This window comes from Microcaecilia unicolor, chromosome 14, assembly GCF_901765095.1.
Source record: "Microcaecilia unicolor chromosome 14, aMicUni1.1, whole genome shotgun sequence".
Lineage (NCBI taxonomy): Eukaryota > Metazoa > Chordata > Amphibia > Gymnophiona > Siphonopidae > Microcaecilia > Microcaecilia unicolor.
Window position 1 is genome coordinate 36265339 of NC_044044.1, and position 20727 is coordinate 36286065.

General features: G+C 46.1%; 1 protein-coding gene across 3 annotated transcripts in view; it reads left to right on the forward strand.

Moving 5' to 3' along the window:
- Window positions 1-19944, forward strand: part of DENND4B (DENN domain containing 4B) — a 62353-nt gene extending 42409 nt beyond the window's left edge. For 2 of the 3 annotated variants that reach the window (XM_030187081.1, XM_030187082.1), the window contains exons 17-28: window positions 943-1071; window positions 1213-1381; window positions 6040-6213; window positions 6586-7103; window positions 13065-13181; window positions 13493-13668; window positions 13997-14171; window positions 14289-14534; window positions 16441-16534; window positions 17735-17900; window positions 18504-18568; window positions 18716-19944. In XM_030187081.1, the coding sequence (XP_030042941.1) occupies window positions 943-1071; window positions 1213-1381; window positions 6040-6213; window positions 6586-7103; window positions 13065-13181; window positions 13493-13668; window positions 13997-14171; window positions 14289-14534; window positions 16441-16534; window positions 17735-17900; window positions 18504-18568; window positions 18716-18849 (2163 nt within the window). In that variant the 3' untranslated portion in view covers window positions 18850-19944. The remainder of the gene's footprint in view (window positions 1-942; window positions 1072-1212; window positions 1382-6039; window positions 6214-6585; window positions 7104-13064; window positions 13182-13492; window positions 13669-13996; window positions 14172-14288; window positions 14535-16440; window positions 16535-17734; window positions 17901-18503; window positions 18569-18715) is intronic. The other variant, XM_030187083.1, reaches the window with a different exon arrangement.
- The last annotated feature ends 783 nt before the right edge of the window (window positions 19945-20727 follow it).

Sequence of the window (20727 nt, forward strand, 5' to 3'; positions counted from 1 at the left end):
TCACGTCAGGATATTTGTAGGCAGTGACATGGTCATCCCTGCAGTCCTTTGTTACTATAGATTGGATATTCATGCGAGACAAGACATGGCCTTTGGGTGAGACAATTGGAGGCAGGTTTGTTAAGGTTCCACCCTAAGTAATTACTGCTTTGGTAATTTCCATGCATATGGACTGGTCTAGAGCAGGGGTTCTCAACCCAGACCTCAGGACATATCTAGTCAGTCAGGTTTTCAGGATATCCGCAATGAATATATGTATGGGAGAAACTTGCATGGACTGTCTCCATTGTATGTGGAAGTATCTCATAAATATTCGTTATGTGTATCCTGGAAACCTGAGTGGCTAAGTGTGGCCTGAGGACAGGGTTGAGAATCCCTGGTCTAGAGGGATGATGAGGAAAGATACATTTTCTTTTCTTTCCTACAGTTGGGAATTAGTGGTAAAAAAAAAAAACAGGCAAGAAGAGAGAGAGCGAGACAATGCCTTTGTTCTATTTTCTTTCAAATTTGCTGCTTCTTTCTTCTAATTCTACAGGTTAGTTCTGACTGACTCTGTTAACAATTCTTCCATTGCCCATGCTATTAATTGTCAGTTGCTTTGTTGTGAAAATATTAGCTAGGTGTGGACTGTGCAGGATCCTTATAGGATGATGTCATGAAATCAGTGGTTCTGTCTCCATCTGCTGGTAGGAAAACGTAAATCCACACAACTGGGACTGGTCTAGAGGGACTCAAGGAAAGAAATTTCTCCTTACTGACAGACAGAGGTTTCCCAGAGCACACTCCATCAGAGCGCTGTCTGCTTTTGCCACGTAAATTTGTAAAGCAGCCGCACAGGAATAAATGTGGTTCAGCAGGCTGCAAGTAATTTCACCCTTCCTGAGTGTTGTGGAGTATGATGAAACTTCTGTTTAAAGTCAAACTTGTAACTTCTTGTTCTAGGTTTGTTACCGCATTCTGATGCAACTGTGTGGGCTGTATGGAGAGCCGGTGTTAGCCGTGCGGGTGATGTTGGAGATGAAGAAAGCTGGAGTAGTGCCAAACACAATCACGTACGGTTACTACAACAAGGTATAGTCTTGTCCTTCTGAAACTCACCCCCCCACCCAAGTTCCTACCATTTTTCATACTGATTTCTGTCACCTCCTGTTTCATTCTCCCCTTCCTCTCTGAAATGTTATTGTTTTATATCCTTGTGTTTCTTGTCACCAGGCTGTGTTGGAAAGCAAATGGCCTTCTAGTACACAAGGAGGGAGGCTTCGCTGGGCCAAGCTACGCAATGTGGTTCTAGGTGCAGCTCAGTTCAGACAGCCCTTGAAAGAGAGGCAGCAGCAGGAGGCTTCCAGGATTGGCCAGCAGACCCCATCTCTCAGAGGACATGGTGAGAAATGGTGACATTGAAATGAGATATACGGGAGAAAGTTACAGACATTAACTGTTAGTCCCTTTTACATGTTTGTAGAGGTGCCAAGAAATTGAGCAGTAGAGGTTAGAATGAGACCGAAGAGATGCCCCACCTTGAAGAGTGACAAAGTAGAGAGAGGATAAGAATATAAGAGTAGCCATACTGGGTAATACCAATGGTCCATCTAGCCTGGTATCCTGTTTCCAACAGTGACCAAGCCAGATCACAAGTACCTGGCAGAAACCCAAGTCACAGCAACATTCCATGCTATCAATCTCAGGACAAGCAGTTGCTTCCCCCTTGACTGTCTCAATAGCAGACTATGGACTTTTCCTCCAGGAACTTGTCCAAACCTTTTTTTGAACCCAGATACACTAACCGCTGTTACATCCTCTGGTGAAAAAGAATATTTCTCCTATTTGTTCTAAAAGTATTTCCATGTAACTTCCTTGAGTGTCCCCTAGTCTTTGTACTTTTGGAACCAGTACAAAATTGATTTACTTCTACTCGTTCTACACCACTCAGGACTTTGTAGACCTCAATCATCTCCCCTCATCCGTCTCTTTTCCAAGCTGAAGAGCCCTAACCTCTTTAGCCTTTCCTCATACGAGAAGAGTTCCATCCCCTTTATCATTTTGGATGCTCATCTTTGAACCTTTTCTAATTCCGCTATATCTTTTTTAAGATACGGCGACCAGGACTGAATGCAGTACTCAAGGTGCGGTTGCACCATGGAGTGATACAAAGGCATTATAGTATTTTCGGTCTTATTCACCATCCCTTTCCTAATAATTCCTAGCATCCTGTTTGATTTTTTTTGTCCGCTGCCACACACAGCAGAAAATTTCAGCGTATTATCTACGACGACACATGGATCTTTTGCTTGAGCGTTGCCCCCCCTCCCCCAAGGTGGATCCTAGCATCAGGTAACTATGATTCTGATTATTCTTACCAATGTGCTTAACTTTTAATTTGTCCACATTAAATTTCATCTGCCATTTGGATGCCTAGTCTTCCAATTTCCTAAGGTCTTCCTGCAGTATTTCACAGTCCACATGTGTTTTAACAACCTTAAACAGTTTTGTGTCATCTCCAAATGTAATCACCTCACTCGTCATACCAATTTCCATATCATTTATAAACATGTTAAATAGCACTGGTCCCAGTACTGATCCCTGTGGCACTCCACTGTTCACCCTCCTCCACTGAAAGAAATGACCATTTAACCCTTCCCTGTGTTTTTCTGTCCAATAAACCAGTTCCTAATCCATACCAGAACCTTGCCTCCTATCCCATGACTCTCTAATTTTCTTAGGAGTTTCCCATGAGGAACTTTATCAAAAACTTTCTGAAAATCTACATACACTACATCAACCGGCTCACTTTTATCCACATATTTATTCACGCTTTCAAAGTAATGAAGCAAGTTGGTGAGGCGAGACTACCCTTGGCTGAACCCATACTGACTCTGTCCCATTAAACCATGTTTGTCTATGTGTTCTGTAATTTTATTCTTTATAATAGTTTCCACTATTTTGCCCGGCACTGACATCAGGCTTACCGGTCTGTAATTTCCCAGATCAGCCTGGAACCCTTTTTAAAAAATCAGTGTCACATTGGCCACTCTCCAATCTTCAGGTACTAAGGACGATTTTAACGACAGGTTACATATTGCTAATAGCAGATCAGCAATTTCATGCTTCAGTTCTTTGAGTACCCTTGGATGTATGCCATCTGGTCCAGGTGATTTACTACTCTTTAATTTGTCACTTTGGCTCAGTCCATCTTCCAAGTTCACTGAGATTTCTTTCACGTGCTCTGCAACATCACCTTTGAGAACCAGTACAGGCAGATCCCTTTCATCTTCTTCCGTAAAGACCAAAGCAATGAATTCATTCAGTTTCTCCGCCATGGTCTTGTCCTCTCTGAGTGCCCCTTTTGCTCCTTCGTGAGCTAATGGTCCCACTGAGTCCCTCGTAGGCTTTCTGCTTCTTGTGCACCTGAAAAAGTTGTTATTGTGAGTTTTAGCGTCTGCAGCAAGTTTCTCTTCATATTCTCTTTTAGCCTTCTTTATTAATGCTTTGCATCTGACTTGCCAGTGCTTATGTCACTTCTTATTTTCGTCATTTGCGTCCTTTTTCCATTCTGGAAGGAGGATACCCAATGGAACACTGTAGTACAAATTATATCGCAATGACAGGCAGGACTGCCTTACTCGCTACTTTCTCCAGATGATTTATGAATGTTAAAAACACAGATCTGTATTCTGGTATTGTTTAACATTTTCATAAATGATCTGAAGGTAGGAGTGACGAGTGAGGTGATTAAACTGTGGATAATAAGATTATCCAGTTGTTAAAATGGCAAAGAGTTGCGAGGATTTTGTACATAAGTACATAAGTAGTGCCATACTGGGAAAGACCAAAGGTCCATCTAGCCCAGCATCCTGTCACCGACAGTGGCCAATCCAGGTCAAGGGCACCTGGCACGCTCCCCAAACGTAAAAACATTCCAGACAAGTTATACCTAAAAATGCGGAATTTTTCCAAGTCCATTTAATAGCGGTCTATGGACTTGTCCTTTAGGAATCTATCTAACCCCTTTTTAAACTCCGTCAAGCTAACCGCCCGTACCACGTTCTCCGGAAACGAATTCCAGAGTCTAATTACATGTTGGGTGAAGAAAAATTTTCTCCGATTCGTTTTAAATTTACCACACTGTAGCTTCAACTCATGCCCTCTAGTCCTAGTATTTTTGGATAGCGTGAACAGTCGCTTCACATCCACCCGATCCATTCCACTCATTATTTTATACACTTCTATCATATCTCCCCTCAGCCGTCTCTTCTCCAAGCTGAAAAGCCCTAGCCTTCTCAGCCTCTCTTCATAGGAAAGTCGTCCTATCCCCACTATCATTTTCGTCGCCCTTCGCTGTACCTTTTTCAATTCTACTATATCTTTTTTGAGATACGGAGACCAGTACTGAACACAATACTCCAGGTGCGGTCGCACCATGGAGCGATACAACGGCATTATAACATCCGCACACCTGGACTCCATACCCTTCCTAATAACACCCAACATTCTATTCGCTTTCCTAGCCGCAGCAGCACACTGAGCAGAAGGTTTCAGCGTATCATCGACGACGACACCCAGATCCCTTTCTTGATCCGTAACTCTTAACGCGGAACCTTGCAAGACGTAGCTATAATTCGGGTTCCTCTTACCCACATGCATCACTTTGCACTTGTCAACATTGAACTTCATCTGCCACTTGCACGCCCATTCTCCCAGTCTCGCAAGGTCCTCCTGTAATCGTTCACTTGACGACCCTGAATAATTTGTGTCATCGGCGAATTTAATTACCTCACTAGTTATTCCCATCTCTAGGTCATTTATAAATACATTAAAAAGCAACGGACCCAGCACAGACCCCTGCGGGACCCCACTAACTACCCTCCTCCACTGAAAATACTGGCCACGCAATCCTACTCTCTGCTTCCTATCTTTCAACCAGTTCTTAATCCATAATAATACCCTACCTCCGATTCCATGACTCTGCAATTTCTTCAGGAGTCTTTCGTGCGGCACTTTGTCAAACGCCTTCTGAAAATCCAGATATCCAATATCAACCGGCTCCCCATTGTCCACATGTTTGCTTACCCCCTCAAAAAAATGCATTAGATTGGTGAGGCAAGACTTCCCTTCACTAAATCCGTGCTGACTTTGTCTCATCAGTCCATGTTTTTGTATATGCAGAAGGATCTTGTCAAACTAGGAGACTGGGGGTCTAAATGACAGATGAAATGTAATGCAACACAAGTGCAAAGTGATGCCCACAAGGAGAAGAAATAATCCCAAGTACATCGCTGGGTTCTGAGTTAGGAGAAGATGATTTTGGAGTCATTGTGGAAAATAGTTTAAATTCTCAGCTCAATGTGCCGCAGCTGCGAAAAACCAAATGGAACATTGTGGATGATCTGGAAAACCAAGTTGAGAAGATCATTGTGCCTCTTGATAGGTCCCTGGTGCGACCACGCTTCGAATACCTCGTGCACGTCTGATCATTCTATCTCAGACAGGACGTAGCAGAACTAGAAGAGGTTCAGATAAAGGGGATGGAGCCACCTGCCTTACAAAGAGGTTGGGGCTCTTAAGCTTGGAGAAATGATGCCCAAGAGGGGGATAAGATAATTCTTATAAAGTTATAAATGGAATGGAATATTTAAAAAGAGAACTTCTGTTTTAATCGTTTAAATAACATTGAAACAAGAGGACAGAACATGAGACTTAACAACAAGTAGACTGAAAACAAATCACACAGTGCACAGTTAAGCTGTGGAGTCTGTCAAGATGGGGTTTAAATGAGATTTGGACAAGTTTTGGAGGGGAAGGTTGTACAATTGTAAGCTTTCAGAAATTGATCTATTCTTTTGGATCTGTTGTGTATTTGAGTCAGTCTAGCCACATGATCTGGACTCAATGGACCTTGGTCTGGTCTAGCATGGATGATCTTCTGTTCTTTATGTGAGAGACTTCCTCTCTGAGACCGCTTATAGATTGCTTAAGATATATCTTGTCTCTGAGGGTGTTAATGGAGGGAGATGTTTAGTCCTTCACTGTGATGCTTTTCAGGTCAGAGAGCAAAGGGGTCTCCAGGAGAGATACAAGACACTTCGCGCCTCTGTCGTCAAGCGACTTGGGCTAGTCGGAGCATGCGTGAGAGTCGGGAGAGGTTTCAGGGGAAACTGGTAAAGAGCCGCAGTATGAGCTGTGAGCGCAGAACACGGGACGCAGCTGTATCACACAGTAAGTCAGACAGTTAAATGGGGAGTAAACTGATCGCTATCCCAACAGACCCATGTGCAGGAGGAACCCCAGTATCCACACCGGGCATCATGCCAGTTACTGTGAGCCCAAAAGCAACCTTTGCCCTGGGCCCAGTTTCTTGTCCAGCAACTATCCTCCATCAACACTATAAGAAATCGAATCAGAGTGAGAGGGGAGTGACTGTACCTACTGTTCCTTAGTGCCTAAATGTATCCAAGACTGGGTGTTCATTCCGTGTTGTACACGTAAACCCCAGCTAAGCACTGTGCCCGTCTGTCCCTCCTGGGAATCCAGCTGACACTTCCCTCAGCACTGTTTGTCCCTCATTCTCTGTTTTTTTTCTTGAATTAGTGATGCAGGCTGTTGGGGGGACGGCTGAGCCCAGCAATGCTGACTGTACTCCTACCATTCAGCACAGCTTTCTGGACTCTTCCATAATGAGCCGGCCTGTGCGACCTGTGGATGGCAGTCTCCCCAGCATCATGGTAGCCCAGCCTTTGGGTTCGGAGGATGGGAGTGTGTCGAGCATGAGCATCCTGACTGATGACACCTGCAGTGACCACCTGCCCTGGCAAGGCTTCGAAGGCTGCGTGGAACGGCTGGATATGGGCAGTCGGTGTTCATCCAAGCTGCACCCAGTGGATGAGAACTTCAACAGTGTGGGCACACCAAGGCGCAGCTTAGCAGGCAGAATACAGCAGCTGCTGACACCGAAGAGATCCTCATTGTGGCGGAGAGCCAGTGCTGAATACACGAGGACAGCAAAGGACGGGGTGTCCCTGCAGAGGGGTCAGCAGAATGAGCAGCGCATGAGGAAAAGCCAGATGGAGAACCTCTTGCGGGAAAGGCCTGATTCAACTGCATCAGAGGTAGGGAGCTGGGCAGGGGTGGTTAGAGGAAGGATGACTCGGTGGCATAGCCAAGGGTGGGCACAGGCCAACTCAGGCCCACCCAGCAGTGGCTGGCAGGCATCCCCAAGACCCACCAGCTGAAGACTCTCTGCATCTCTCCCTCCCCCACACCCAGTATACTGTTTTGTATTGAAATCTCTATTGGTGGAACATTGTTCTTTCTGAACCTTATTTGTACAATTATAATAAACACCATATCTCATGCCACCATTTATTTTCTTTTGTATCACCCCTGTGCTCTTCATAACTATCAAAGCCCTCCCCATTCCTCTCTATGTTCACTCTCGCAACCCTAACCCTCTACCCTTTATAGTAAACATTTATTCTGTGTTTTTTTCTAGTGGAAACACGATAGCATCATGCGATTAAAATCAGTTACAAAACTCGAATCTCATCAACTCTCTATAAAACCCCGCTAACAATTTTATGTTGTACTGCCAGCTGTGGTTCGTATCTATCCATAATCCCGTGACAACCCCCCTCTCCTTTACATTCCACTCCACCTTACTAATAAAACATCCAAAGCATGTGAAGACCCCGACTCTTTCAGTCTCCACATGTCACCTCCCTCCCTTTACCTCCAATACACTAACCTTACAAACCTACCAGCTAGAAATACAAAAAGGTTCATCACGTACTTTCTTAAACCTCCATTACCCCAACTGTAGAGAACTTAAATACAAATCAATATATGCATCTACCTTCTCCTACGTTTGCACGCAACAATGGAACGCACTATCGAAAGCTGTAAAAATAACGCACGATCTGACAGCCTTCCAGAGGTTACTGAAGACTAACCTGTTCAAAGAGTCTTATAAAAAGAATCCTCCGTGAAAGACTTAATATCAAAAATGTACCAGAACAAGCCAGCATTGAATTCACTTTATTATTGAACGTCATTCCTTATCCTTTATCTGATATACTGACATGTATTATTTGTTTATTTCTTCTACTTTACTTGACATTTTTATGTACCATAATTGAAATGTTACTCTGTAATTCTCATTCAGTTAATGGCGATCGCCATTACGGAATAATGTAAGCCACATTGAGCCTGCAAATAGGTGGGAAAATGTGGGATACAAATGCAGCAAATAAATAAAATAAATAAACTAGATTCTATTTTAAAGTCTTGATCAAACCCTTTCTCACTAATCCGTCTTCCATTCTCACCCACTATATCTTTTTTGAGCGATGGCAACCGGAATTGAACACAATACTCAAGGTGAGGTTGCACTTTGGAGCAATATAGAGGCATTATAATATTCTTGGTCTTACCGTGCAGGTCTTTTTCTGCCGTCATCTACTATGTTACTTTGTATCCCTTTCCTAATAATTCCTAGCATCCTGTTTGCTTTTTTTGGCCGCCACTGCACACTGAGCAGAAGATTTCAGCGTATTGTCTACAATGACACCTAGATCTTTTTCTTGAGAGCCAACTCCTAAGGTGGACTCTAGCATCAGGTAACTGATTCGAATTATTCTTCCCAATGTGCATCACTTTGCATTTGTCCACATTAAATTTCATCTGCCATTTGGATGCCCATTCTGACAGTTTCCTAAGGTCTTCCTGCAATTCTTCACAATCCACATGCATTTTGACAACTTTGAATAGTTTTGTGTCATCTGCAAATTTAATCATCTCACTTGTCATTCCATTTTCCAGATCATTTATGTATTCAATTTCTTTATTAAGTTTTCAAATTTACAAGATAAACACTTATAAAACAGTAACCCAGCAATGTAATTACAGAGATTGCATTATTCCTTATATACAAAAGAAAATATTCCCAACTTCACTTAATTTTGCATTCTCTACAATAAGTAGAAATATAATAAACAATAAGAAAATATAGCTTGCTTTCTTAGACCACAATCCTAGGTGGGGGTAAGGAGAACTATTTTAAGGAGAAATAAGGCATTTGTTACAAAAGTAAATGGCCTGGCTCATAAAACCCCTATTACTTATACTATTACTTAATGCTCCACAAACTCTATCTGGCCAGTTTCTTACTATCTATAAATGCTTTAAGCTGATCTGGCTCAAAAAAGATGTATTTATTTCCCAGATATTTAATACAGCATTTGCATGGATAAGCTAACACAAATGTAGCACCCATTATTTTGATCTCTTCTCTATAAGCTAGAAAAGCTTTCCTACGGTCTTGTGTAGACCTAATCACATCTGGGAAAATCCAGATAGCCCCTATCCTTAGCAGGTCTCGCAAACACTGCAGAACTGCTGTCGCCTTGGCCCGTGATACACAGCGGGACTCCAGAAAAAAGTCTGTGACGGGAGAGAAGAATTCTAGCTTGTAACCTTCTCGCACCACATCGATGACCCACTGGTCTGAAGTAATTCTGGCCCACTCTGGAAGAAACAGAGAAAGCCGACCACAGATCTGCTCTCCTCCCGAGTGGACCTGCGCCCCATCATTGGGAGGCCCGAGAAGGTGCCCCCTGATGAGAGGGAGGTCCAGCCGGACGCTTCTCATTGCGAAAGGAAGAACGCTGCCCAAAACGAGGACGCTGAAAGGCTACGTTGGACAGCCCCGGTGATACCTTCGCGTCTCTCTGAAATTTGACCTTGAGGCTCCCTGCCTGGAAGTAGACTTGGGTCTATCCTCCGGAAGACGCTGAGATTTTGAATCCCCCAAATCTTTAACAATCTTTTCTAGGTCTTCCCCAAAAAGCAATTTCCCTCGGAAAGGCAATTTAATGAGCCATTGCTTAGAGGCCATATCTGCGGCCCAATGACGGAGCCACAGAAGACGCCGAGAGGAAACGGTCAAGGCCATGAGTTTGGCCGAAGCACGGAGCAAATCATACAAGGCATCCGCCAAGTACAGCAGCCCAATATCCATCAGCGACAACTGAGGAGTTCCTGGCATATCAGACTCCGAAATCGAATCCATGACAGAATGTAGCCAACTGAGACAAGTTCTAGCCACATAAGAACTACAAACAGAAGCTTGAAGTGTCAAAGCTGCCACCTCAAAGCCATGTTTTAAAGAGGCCTCTAGCCGTCTGTCTTGCATATCCTTAAGTGCCACACCACCTTCCACTGGAAGAGTACTACTACTATTTATCATTTCTATAGCGCTTCTTAACGACCGCTGTCACCAGGGCACCCACGCTAGGCAGAGCAAACTGCTCTAAACGATCCGCTGAAACCGGATACAGCCGGGCCATAGCCCTGGCCACTTTCAGCCCCCCCATCCGGATCCGCCCACTGGGCCGAAATCAACTCTTCAATAGCTTCATGTACCGGAAAGGCCTTAGAAGGTCGTCTGGTACTAGCCATCTTGGGGTTGACCGCCTGAGAAGCTGCAAGCTCAGGGTCCTCTATATTCAGGGCTTCCAGCGCCTGAGAGATAAAGGAGGACAACTCCTTCTTATGGAAAATCCTCACGGCAGAAGAGTCCTCCGGTTGGTCAGTGAGGACACCGTCCTCCACGTCCTCTACCCCCGTCTGCTCCGAGAGAGCCACCACAGAGGAAGCTGCAGGCGACCGTATGCAGGACCCCTCCTCAGACCCCAAAGAAAGCCCAGGCTTTGTAAGGGAGGAGAAATCCTCTGGGGGAAACCCAAAATCTCTTGGTTACCCCCAGACCCCCTGAGAGGATCAAAGGCCGAAGCTGTCACAGCCGCGTGAGGGGGGGGCAAGGCCCTTTTCAACAAAAACGCCTGATAGAATAGCAAAATAAACTGGCAAAAACCCCTCCCCCGCAACAGAGCAGGTCGCAACCATGGCACCTGTACCACCGCCCACAGTGCCTGATGGCCCCCCCGACTCCCCTACCAGCAGAGAAGAAGCTTTGTTCAAAACTGCTACCGGAGCCGGCTCCTTGACCGATCATAAAATGGTATCCGGGCGGGAAAGCACGCTCTCGGGGGGGGGGGGGGGGGGGAACCGCTCCGTTGAATCCCGCAAAATCAGCGTACCCCGCGCTGCAAAGATCCGCTGCCGAACGCCTTTTACCGCCTCCGCTGCCATTGCCCGCCTCCGAACAGGAACCCAGCAGGGCTTACCCCGGACCGGGAAAGCGCGGGAACTGACAGCTGAGCCGAAAAAAAAAACTCTCCGACTCCACTTCGAGGCAGGCTCAGACAAGAAAACAGGACTCGGACAGCAGTAACAGAAACCTGCTCACAGCAAAAACGCACTTCCCTGTGCTTCTCTGTTTCTCTTTTAAATAAATTCTATGGCAGAAACACCAGGGAAGGAAAGGAACAGCAAAAGCTTGTTCAGAGGGAATTGGAGGTGCAGCAGGGACCCAGCAACTGCGTATGCTGCCAAAGGGGACACCACCTGTCCACCGGCCCAGGAGCACCCTCAGAGGCCTTGGGCCCAGGAGCTGGAGAAAAAGCCGTCCACCACCTGCTGAGATAGAGACATGCTAACTGAGGAAGGAGCTTGGCCGTCTGGCATCACTGCCTTTAGTTTGTTTCTCTCTATCTCCACCTGCTGGTAGGCGGACTTAACCCACTAGTTCCTGGATTCATCTGCTGCAAGTGACAAGGAAACCCTGATAACACAGTGTCTCATTGATTGCCTCCTTCACCAGGTCTCTGAGATGCCTGTTATATCTACCTCTTCATTTAGTGCTATATACTCTGACTTTCCCATCTTATTTTTTAGGCTTCTAGCCTTTGTATTACTGTTTTTGTTCCTAGCATCTAGAGGCTGCTTTGAAGTTGACGAGGATAATTTGCATCCTTTATTCTGTTCTCCCATTAAACACTCCTGGCTTTCTTTCATCATTATTGAAACCTCTCTATTAGGATTCCCTAAATGACCTGTTTCAATAGTATCTTTTGAGAATAGTCCAAACCGAACCATGCGCTCCTGGGTGATTGTCTGCTTCCCCCCCCCCCCCCCATTTTAGTTTAAAAGCTGCTCTAACCCCTTTTTAAAGTTAGCGCCAGCAGCCTGGTTCCATCCCAGTTAAGGCCCATCCTTTCGGAACAGTCTCCCCCTTTCCCAGAAAGTTGTCCAGTTTCATAACAAATCTAAATCTCTCATCCCTGCACCGTCGTCTCAACCATGCATTGAGACTGCGGAGCTCTGCCTGCTTCTTGGTTCCTGCGCGTGGAACAGGGAGCATTTCCAAAAATGCAACCCTGGAGGATCTAGATTTTAGCTTTCTACCTAAGAGCCTAAATTTGGCTTCCAGAACCCCCTTCCTACATTTTCCTATGGTATTCGTACCCTCATGTACCAAGATAGCTGGCTCTTCCCCAGCACTACCCAAAATCTTATCCAGGTGACGTGTGAGATCTGCCACCTTCGTACCAGGCAGGCAAGTGACCAGGCAATCCTCATGCCCATCAGCCACCCAGCTATCTACATGCTTAATGATTGAATCACCAACTACAATAGCTGTCCTAATCCTTCTCTCCTGGGCAGAAGCTCCTGGAGAGACAACCTTGGTGCAAGAGGATATTGCATCCCCTGGTAGGCAGGTTCTGGCTACAAGATTACTTCCTACTTCACCATGTTGATGCTCTTCTTCTAGGAGACCTCCCTCCTCCAAGGCAGCACATGGGCTGCCAGACTGGAAGTGGGACTTGTCTACAACATCCCTGTAGGCCTCCTCTGTGTACCTCTGTGTCTCCCTCAGCATCTTCATCTGCTACTCTAACCTCTAGAAAACAAACTGGCGACCTCCAGAAGTGAAGTTTTTTGACGGTATACTGGGGGTGGGGGAGGAAATGGGAGACAAGGAGAGATGTAGAACCACCAGCGGGGGAGGGGAGGGAGAGATACCGGACTGTGGGGGGGGGGGGGGGGGGGGGGGGTGGAGGTGGAGAGAAACTTTTACACCCATCCAAAAATTGGTCGTCTGGCTATGCCACTGGTGTGATGCTGTCACACAGGTTTAATCACTATTTTTTTTGTGTCTTGTCCTGTTTCAGAGCTCAGTATCCTTGGACAGTGAGATTGATCTATCCGATACCTCTGTCTGCAGTTTTGGGATCCAAAAATCTTTTGACCGCCTGACAGAAATGAGCCAGGAGGTGCCTCATATAGAGGTCTGTGTATGGCTGTGGCTAGACTAGGGATCTCTAGAGCGCCCCTTTGTGGTCAGACTTTGTCTGTGTCCCCTTGGGCCTCATCTACTTAACCACTGAATTTTTGCATCCATGACCCCTGGCTGTGATTTGATTATTTAAATGTAAATTGCAAGACATTTGGACAAGGATATCCTAAAGAGGAGGATGAGGAAGGGGGTAGATGGTGCCGGATGGAGGGCCTGGGGTGGTTAGGGTCAGTGGAAGAGGAGGGAGGGGGAGAGCACTTTCTGCAATTGTCTTACCTCTCCTGTATGCTCTTCTCTGCTTAGGTTTCTGTTTCCAGCTGCTCCCTCTGCCAGAGCTGCAACTCTTTGGTCTATGATGAAGAGATCATGGCAGGATGGACATCGGATGATTCCAACTTGAACACCAGTTGTCCTTTCTGCACTTGTTCCTTTGTTCCGTTCTTAAATGTTGAGATCGCAGATTCTCAGGTCCAAGAGAGGTAATGGAGGAAGAAATGACAGACTGCTTTTCAGATTGTTTTAGTTCTGGGGGTTATACTGTGTCTTCTGTCACGTTCCCCCTCTGCCTGACTGAATTTGTTCTTTCCTGTCGTTTCTCTTCTTCACATGCTTCATTTTTCCTGCTCTGGTTCTGTGAATCTTTTTCTTACCTCTGTGGTTCCACCCTCTTTCTGGCTGCCTTCCCTCCTCCAGTCTTTCTCTGCCATCTCTTTTTTCCAGCCCCTCTCTGCACTTTTTTGCAATTCTCTTTTTCCTACTTCTGAGTCATTCTCTGCCTCCTGAACTTGTATTTCTTTTTCTGATCAACAGTTCGGAAGTGACAACCAATGGTAGTTCTGTTCCGAGTGAGGCCTGCTGGGAAAGCACTGTGTCACCTCCTGGCCATGGTCCTGTTCTCAGTGATCGTCATCATTGTTTGGCATTAGATAATGAGGATTCAGAATCCAGACCAGCTTTTCCCAACAGCTGCATGAACACGCTGGTAACTAGCATATGTTGCTATGGCTGGGGGCTGCATGTTATCGTCTAGCAGGCAGCTTGTATTGGAGATTATAGAATGGATTTTCAGCTTAATCTGTGTCCGTCTTACATCTTTCAGAGGCCGGTAACTCAGAGACCTGGTACAGAGCTGGTCACTGTACCCTATTTGAGTCCCTTGGTTCTGCGGAAGGAATTGGAGTCCCTCCTGGAGAATGAAGGTGGTGATGTCTTGTCTCAGCCAGAGCTGGTAAATAGTCACCCCATTATCTATTGGAACCTGGTGTGGTATTTTCACCGCCTCAGCTTGCCTGCAGACCTTCTACAGCTATTTAAGTCATCAAAGCACATCCAACCCCACCCCCAGGTAAGGTGGGACTCTTGACATTCTAAATTATTGTTGGCTTGTTCCTCTTGCCTTTACCACCCTTGTGATCGTGCTGCACTGAGAACTGACCTGTCTCCTTCTTGCTGTGCTCTCCAAATCTGGAACAACCTGACTATGAAGACTAACTGACTGGCCCATCCAGTCTCTCCTCTTGGGTTTGCACTGTTGGAGTCAGATGTACTCACATTACCACTGTTTAAGTCAATACCAGCTGTGTCCTTCCCATCTCTCTCTATCCTGCTCCCACCACTGCCCTCCAGAGTTGAGCCAAATAAATCCTCCTCTTATATCTTCTTGCCATTACCCTCCACCATTGGGTTCTGTGTCTGTCCCAAAAATTTTAAATTCCATCATGGTTTTACTCCCTACTGTCTCTGCCGGTGGCTAATGTAGGGATGAACCACCTCGTCTTAAAACAAATGTTGATAGTCCCAGGTTTCCTCCTTCCAACTTCCTGTCCTGATGCCTTTTTGAATTCTCTCTTCTATGAAGCTTTCCAATTTCCAACAAAACACATCAGATTCCACTAAATGTGTTCACATGACTGTGCACAATGTTTAGTGGAGTTTGATTTACACTTCACTTCTCTCTTGAGGTTTTTGTGCTTTGCATTCCAATTTCCTACACTTTGTGAATGCCCATCAGTAGAAATATCTCTACTCTTCCCTTCTTCTCCACTCCCCCAAAGCTATGCAGCTGACACAGACGTGCACCCACACGCACGCCCCCCGCCCCCCCAGGCAGCTTCAGAGTGGCGCTGATATGAGGTATATGGTTCTATTCAGTTCTGGGCAGCAGAGGAGGTGGCTGTGGCCTTCAGCACTGGTCTGGGGCTGTGCAGGGGGTGGGGGAGCAGGAGGGGGGCACAGGAAGTGGATAGATCTGTTTCCCAAGAAAGGGGGGAACAGGAGGTGCATTTATGTGCTGAGGGGTGGGATAGGGAGCTGTGCAATTTATAAATGTGCATAAATAAAAATTCCAGTAGTCCAAGTAGGGCTGTTGAGTCGGTTCACCAAACCTTCGACTCTATTTGTCTACTGTCCAACTGCTACTGATTTTGGGCTTTAATTTTTTTGTTCTGGATCTTAAGTATCAGTAAATATAACTCATATTTACCAGTATTTTAGATCCAGGGCAAAGATATGGATATAGAGAGAGAGATGGATAAATTTATCGTATATTATGATGTATTTTGAAGCTGGAGTGGACACATTTTTACTGACTGACTCCATCCAAAATTGCTTCTGCTTCTGACTCCATAGCCCCGGTTTTAAGGCTGGCTCCTAGAGCCTAAGAAAATTTGTCGAGCCCTCTTCTAAGTTATTGTTAAAATAAAACAGAAAAGTTGGTTCCTAACCTGCACCAATATGAGGGTGACTGTGTGGTTCGATTACAACACTCTTCCTACATAAGAGTGAACATATGGTTTGATGACAACTTTCTTCCTATAAAAGGGTAAATGTGTGGTTCGATTATGGCTTTCTTCCTCCTATGTGAGGGTGAACCTCTGACATGATTATGGCTCTCCTCTTTCCCTGTATAGGTGTAAAAGTGCATGCAGTAGGAAACTATGCGTTTGTTTACATAGGGGAGATGGAAGAGGCAAAGGGCAGATGTAAAGGTGCTCTGGGATGAGATGCAGGGGCAGATGGGTGTGGGGACATGAGTATGCAAAAGGTAGATGGAAGGGGAAGCCTGGAGAGCAGCAGATTGAAAGGAGGCAAACCAGAGGCATGGTGGGGGAAGTGTGCGGAGTCTGAAAGTTAGTGCTTTCCTGTGGATCACAGTGTAAGTGTCACCCTTTCAGCTAATGTAAGTAAAAGAGGTCACTTCAGAAGGCTTTCTGTACCACACCATCTAACACAAGCATCTCTTCCATGCTCAGGAGATCCCCCCTGTGAGAGTAAGACTGATGTGGGACATCCTGACCCCAGATGTTGACAGCTGGCCCCCTCTCTATGTCCTGTGGAGGCTGCACAGTGAGTGCTTCAGTGTTTTGTTGCATTTTTGCTTTTACAGCATCTGGACTAATAAGACAAACAAGTTGTATACCTGTTTATGACTTGCCTTAAGCTCAGATTTTGCAAAGGCGAATAATGAAATCTCAAGGTGAAGGTAAAGGTCGTCCCCTGTACCCAAGAGCCAGATTGGGAAGCCTTATGGGGCTACCACTTGCAGACTATTAGTGGGGTGGTTTGACATTGTCTTCACAAGTCATCTTTAAACACCCCCTGTCCCATGAAGGCTGGGTACTCATTTACTGACAAAGTGGGTGGATAGCTGAATTGGCCACGCTAGCACAGGATTCAAACTCAAGTCATGGCGAGGTAGGCAAGTGGCCTACCAATTGCAACAGAAGCCTCAAATCCCAAATCCAAAAAAAAATAAAATTGTACTGGCAGTGGTGGAACTTACCTGGGGAGGAGGGATGTGGAGAGCCCTGAGGGGAAGGATGGGCAGACTTATATGGTCTGTGCCAGAGCTGGTGGTTGGGAGGAGGGGATAGTGCTGGGCAGACTTATACGGTCTGTGCCAGAGCCTGAGGTGGGAGGCGGGGCTGGTGGTTGGGAGGAGGGGATAGTGCTGGGCAGACTTATACGGTCTGTGCCCTCAAAAGGACAGGTACAAATCAAGGTCAGGTATACACAAAAAGTAGCACATATGAGTTATCTTCTTGGGCAGACTGGATGGACCGTGCAGGTCTTTTTCTGCCATCATCTACTATGTTACTATGTTACCCAGGAAGGAGGGACGTCAGGGGAAGGAAGTTATCTGTGGACTGGGGGAGGGGTTGGGGTGGGTAGACTGAGAGGAATGAGTGGAGGGAGCCTGAGAGAAATTCGGGTACACAAGGAGGAAGATCATGAAGGGCCCCGAGGAGGAAGGAGATTCACCCTCTTCCCCCCCCCCCCCCCCCCAAGGGAAAGAGATGCAGAGGATCCTGAGGAGAATGAGGTTCCTCCGGGAGTGGGGAGCGTGAGAAGAATATCTAGGGAGAAGGGACATTAGAGGTCCTGAGGGGCTCCCCTTTCCTGGGTAACCTCCTTTCTCTCGAGGAACCTGTGTTCCCGGTGGGGGGAGATGGCTCCCCTGAGGGGAGAAGGGGGGATCTGAGGGGATTATGATGGCTTAGATTTGTATAACTGGTTTAACTGAGGAATGCTGTCCTTTTTCTGCAGGTAACATCCCAACAAGAACCCGTGGCTGGTTCAGGCACAACCACCCTTTCACCCTGATTTTCTTGGAGGATATTCTCCGCTATGTAGGACTTGGTGAAGTCCACAGAGCTATTTTCTTATTCTTGGACACTGTGGCTAATCAGCCGTCACCTCCACGGATCCGAAGGTACAGCAACTGCCCCCAGTGTCTGAGCTCAGATTTGGCTCCTTCATTGTGCATTGTGTCAGTGATGGTATCGCAGGGTGTCTTCCGCTGCCTCTACTATGTTGGGACTCTTTTTGCAGTGCTCTGGTAATAGTGGTGTGGTGCAGTGTGGTACCTTGCTGTGGCACAGTCTGGTTTCTAGCCACAGTGCTGTTGTGATTTTTCTTGCAAACTGGTGTTTTCCTTTGCAATTGAACTTCTTTGATCCGTTTTCCATGTAAATGTAGATTGCCAGTCTGATGCATAAAACCCTTTGAAGGTTTGGTGTGTCCCACTGGGGATTGGGGTCCAGTATGGGTGGGATGTAAGAGAATATGTGTGTCAGTGGAGCATGGTAAGTGTTTTCAGGGACAGATTTTGACACTTTCCAACCTCCGATGTCTGTGTCTTCTCCTTCCTGCACTAGAATTGACCCGGAGGTGTATCATTTGATGGGGGGGGAGGGGCCAGGGCACGAGGTGGGTGTATGGATAGGGGTTTGGGAGGCATTTCCCAGTGGGAAGGGGATGGGGTGCATTTGCACATAGGGACTGCATTTTATCTGATTTGATTTTCTCTGTGTAGGAGTATTTATCGCGAAATTCTGTTCCTGACTCTGGCAGCTCTGGGGAAAGAACACACAGATCTAGGTAAGGGAAGGGAAATTGGGGGTGGGGGTGGACATTATCTGTCTCTCTCTCTCTCTCTCTCTCTAATAATTGCATGGTTGCATTTCAGTCTTACTTAGGCTTTTGGTGACTGGAGAATCTCTACTGATTCACCTTTTCTCTTTTTAGTCGCTTTTGATAAGAAATACAAAACAGCCTGCAGTAAGCTGGGGAAAGAAGAATTGCGAAACAAGCGGGTGCAGCTTCCAAGCACCAAGGCCGTGGACTGCCGCAGGTCCTTCGGTTCAACCCTGGAGTGCTGAGGAGAAGGCAAGAGCAGACTGCGGTGCAGGGCTGCAGTAGTTGCACAAGCCAAGTCTCTTCTGATCAGGGTGACTGTACCTGCGCTGAGTTTAGGTTCTGCGTTATTTTTTTTTTCTCTTAAACTGATCACAATGTGAGTTTGATTTCAGCACTATATTAGCCTGCAAATATACCTGTGTGTTGGGACCTGCTTGCTGCGTACACACCTCATTGCCCTAACTTGAGAGAGACAGAGCAGTGAAAGTCTGCCCATTGTAAGTTCTCTCTGTTGTCATAGTGCCTCTGCCATTTCTTTAGATCAGAACTGGTGTGTGATCCAGTTTCTAGAGGGAGACTTTAGGCCAGTCCCAACACTCTCGATGCATTTTCCTACCTAGAGCGGTGCTTTCAAATCAAAGAACCAGACTACGGACGGTAGTTCCTCGTAGATCCTGGAGCACAGGAGAAGGGGTTCTGCCGGGCTCCAGTAAACCTACAGCTCTGTATGATCACTGTAGGGATTTTAGCACTGGGGGAGGAAGAGGGGGCATATATGGTGCCTTGCTTTTAAGGAAAAAGACTAGGCAGATGTGTTTTTGTTTTTATTTTCTGTACAGTATTACGTTTGTTAATCATTTGAGAGGAGAGTTTCTCTGAGGAGAAATTGTATTTTTTTAACACCAGTTTTTTTTTTAATATCTATTTTAATTTATTTATTAAATATAACGTTAGATGTTGCTGTGCTGCTGCACTGATAGCATGATTGATGGACATGGAAATGTTGAAAATGTAAGAATGCTGTCATGGTCTGGGAGAGGCTACGCTGCGTTCCTCTTATTCCTCGGCCTGTTCATTGCACTGGAGAGCGTTCATGCACGCGTCCCTTCTACACCCAGTTTCCTCATGTGAACGCATGTTCTGATTTAGCGCTACAAGAGGCTGAAATGCTTTCCCTACACCAGACTCCTTTTCCTATCTCCTTTATGGGACTGGATCCATATCCAAAATGGAAGCTGGGCAGCGTGAATCACTGATCCTTCATTTCTCAAGAAAAGGATTTCTTTTGTTTTTGAATTGTATAAGTGCTAATATGTAAATAAAATGTTGCAATTACACTTTTCCTTTCTGCTTTGCTGGTTTCTTCAGACCATGGAAGGTTCTAGCTTGAGGTGGTCCAATAGCAGGATCATGAGGTTGACCCACTTCTGCTGGAGGCTACCTGATGCCAACTCTGGCCACCACAGCCTTGGAAGGAGGGACCATGGGACAACACAGTGGGTAGCCCCAGTGATTTGCAAGCTCAATTCCAAGTGCAGACTTTGTACAGAGAAGACAAAGCCGGACCTGCACAGAGAGCACAGGCACCATGGAAACTGCTGTAGACCAGGGCTCCTTAACCTTCTTTGGTTCTCGCACCCCCTTCCAAAACCATGTGTCCACTAGTGACCACTGACAGCTACATATGTCATTAACAGTGAGCCGCTAAAATGACGGCAGTACAGGATTATATTATCAAAACCTGTCCTAATAACTGCCTTCACTCTGTCTAGAAAGTTTCAGTAAATTGCCTCCGATTTCGAGATCCTTCTCCACAGCACTGGTTGAGAAGTTGAACCCCTGCCCTAAACCAGCTTCGTCAGGCAATGTACAGGAAGGGAAAGGCCAAGGAAAGGTGTGCAGGACCGGCACAACCTGGTAAGCGTGGTAGAGGCGCTGGCAATCACTGTGGATGCGGGAACACAACGTTTTATTGCCCTGTGGGAATTTTAAAAAAAAAATCGTTTTTTCCCCTGCAGGTCTCATGTACAGGATCCTGCAGCCAGCAGCGATTCACAGTCGGAGACCGTCTCCGTGGCCTTCCTCCTGCCACGTCCCACCCTCTCTACAGCAACTTCCTG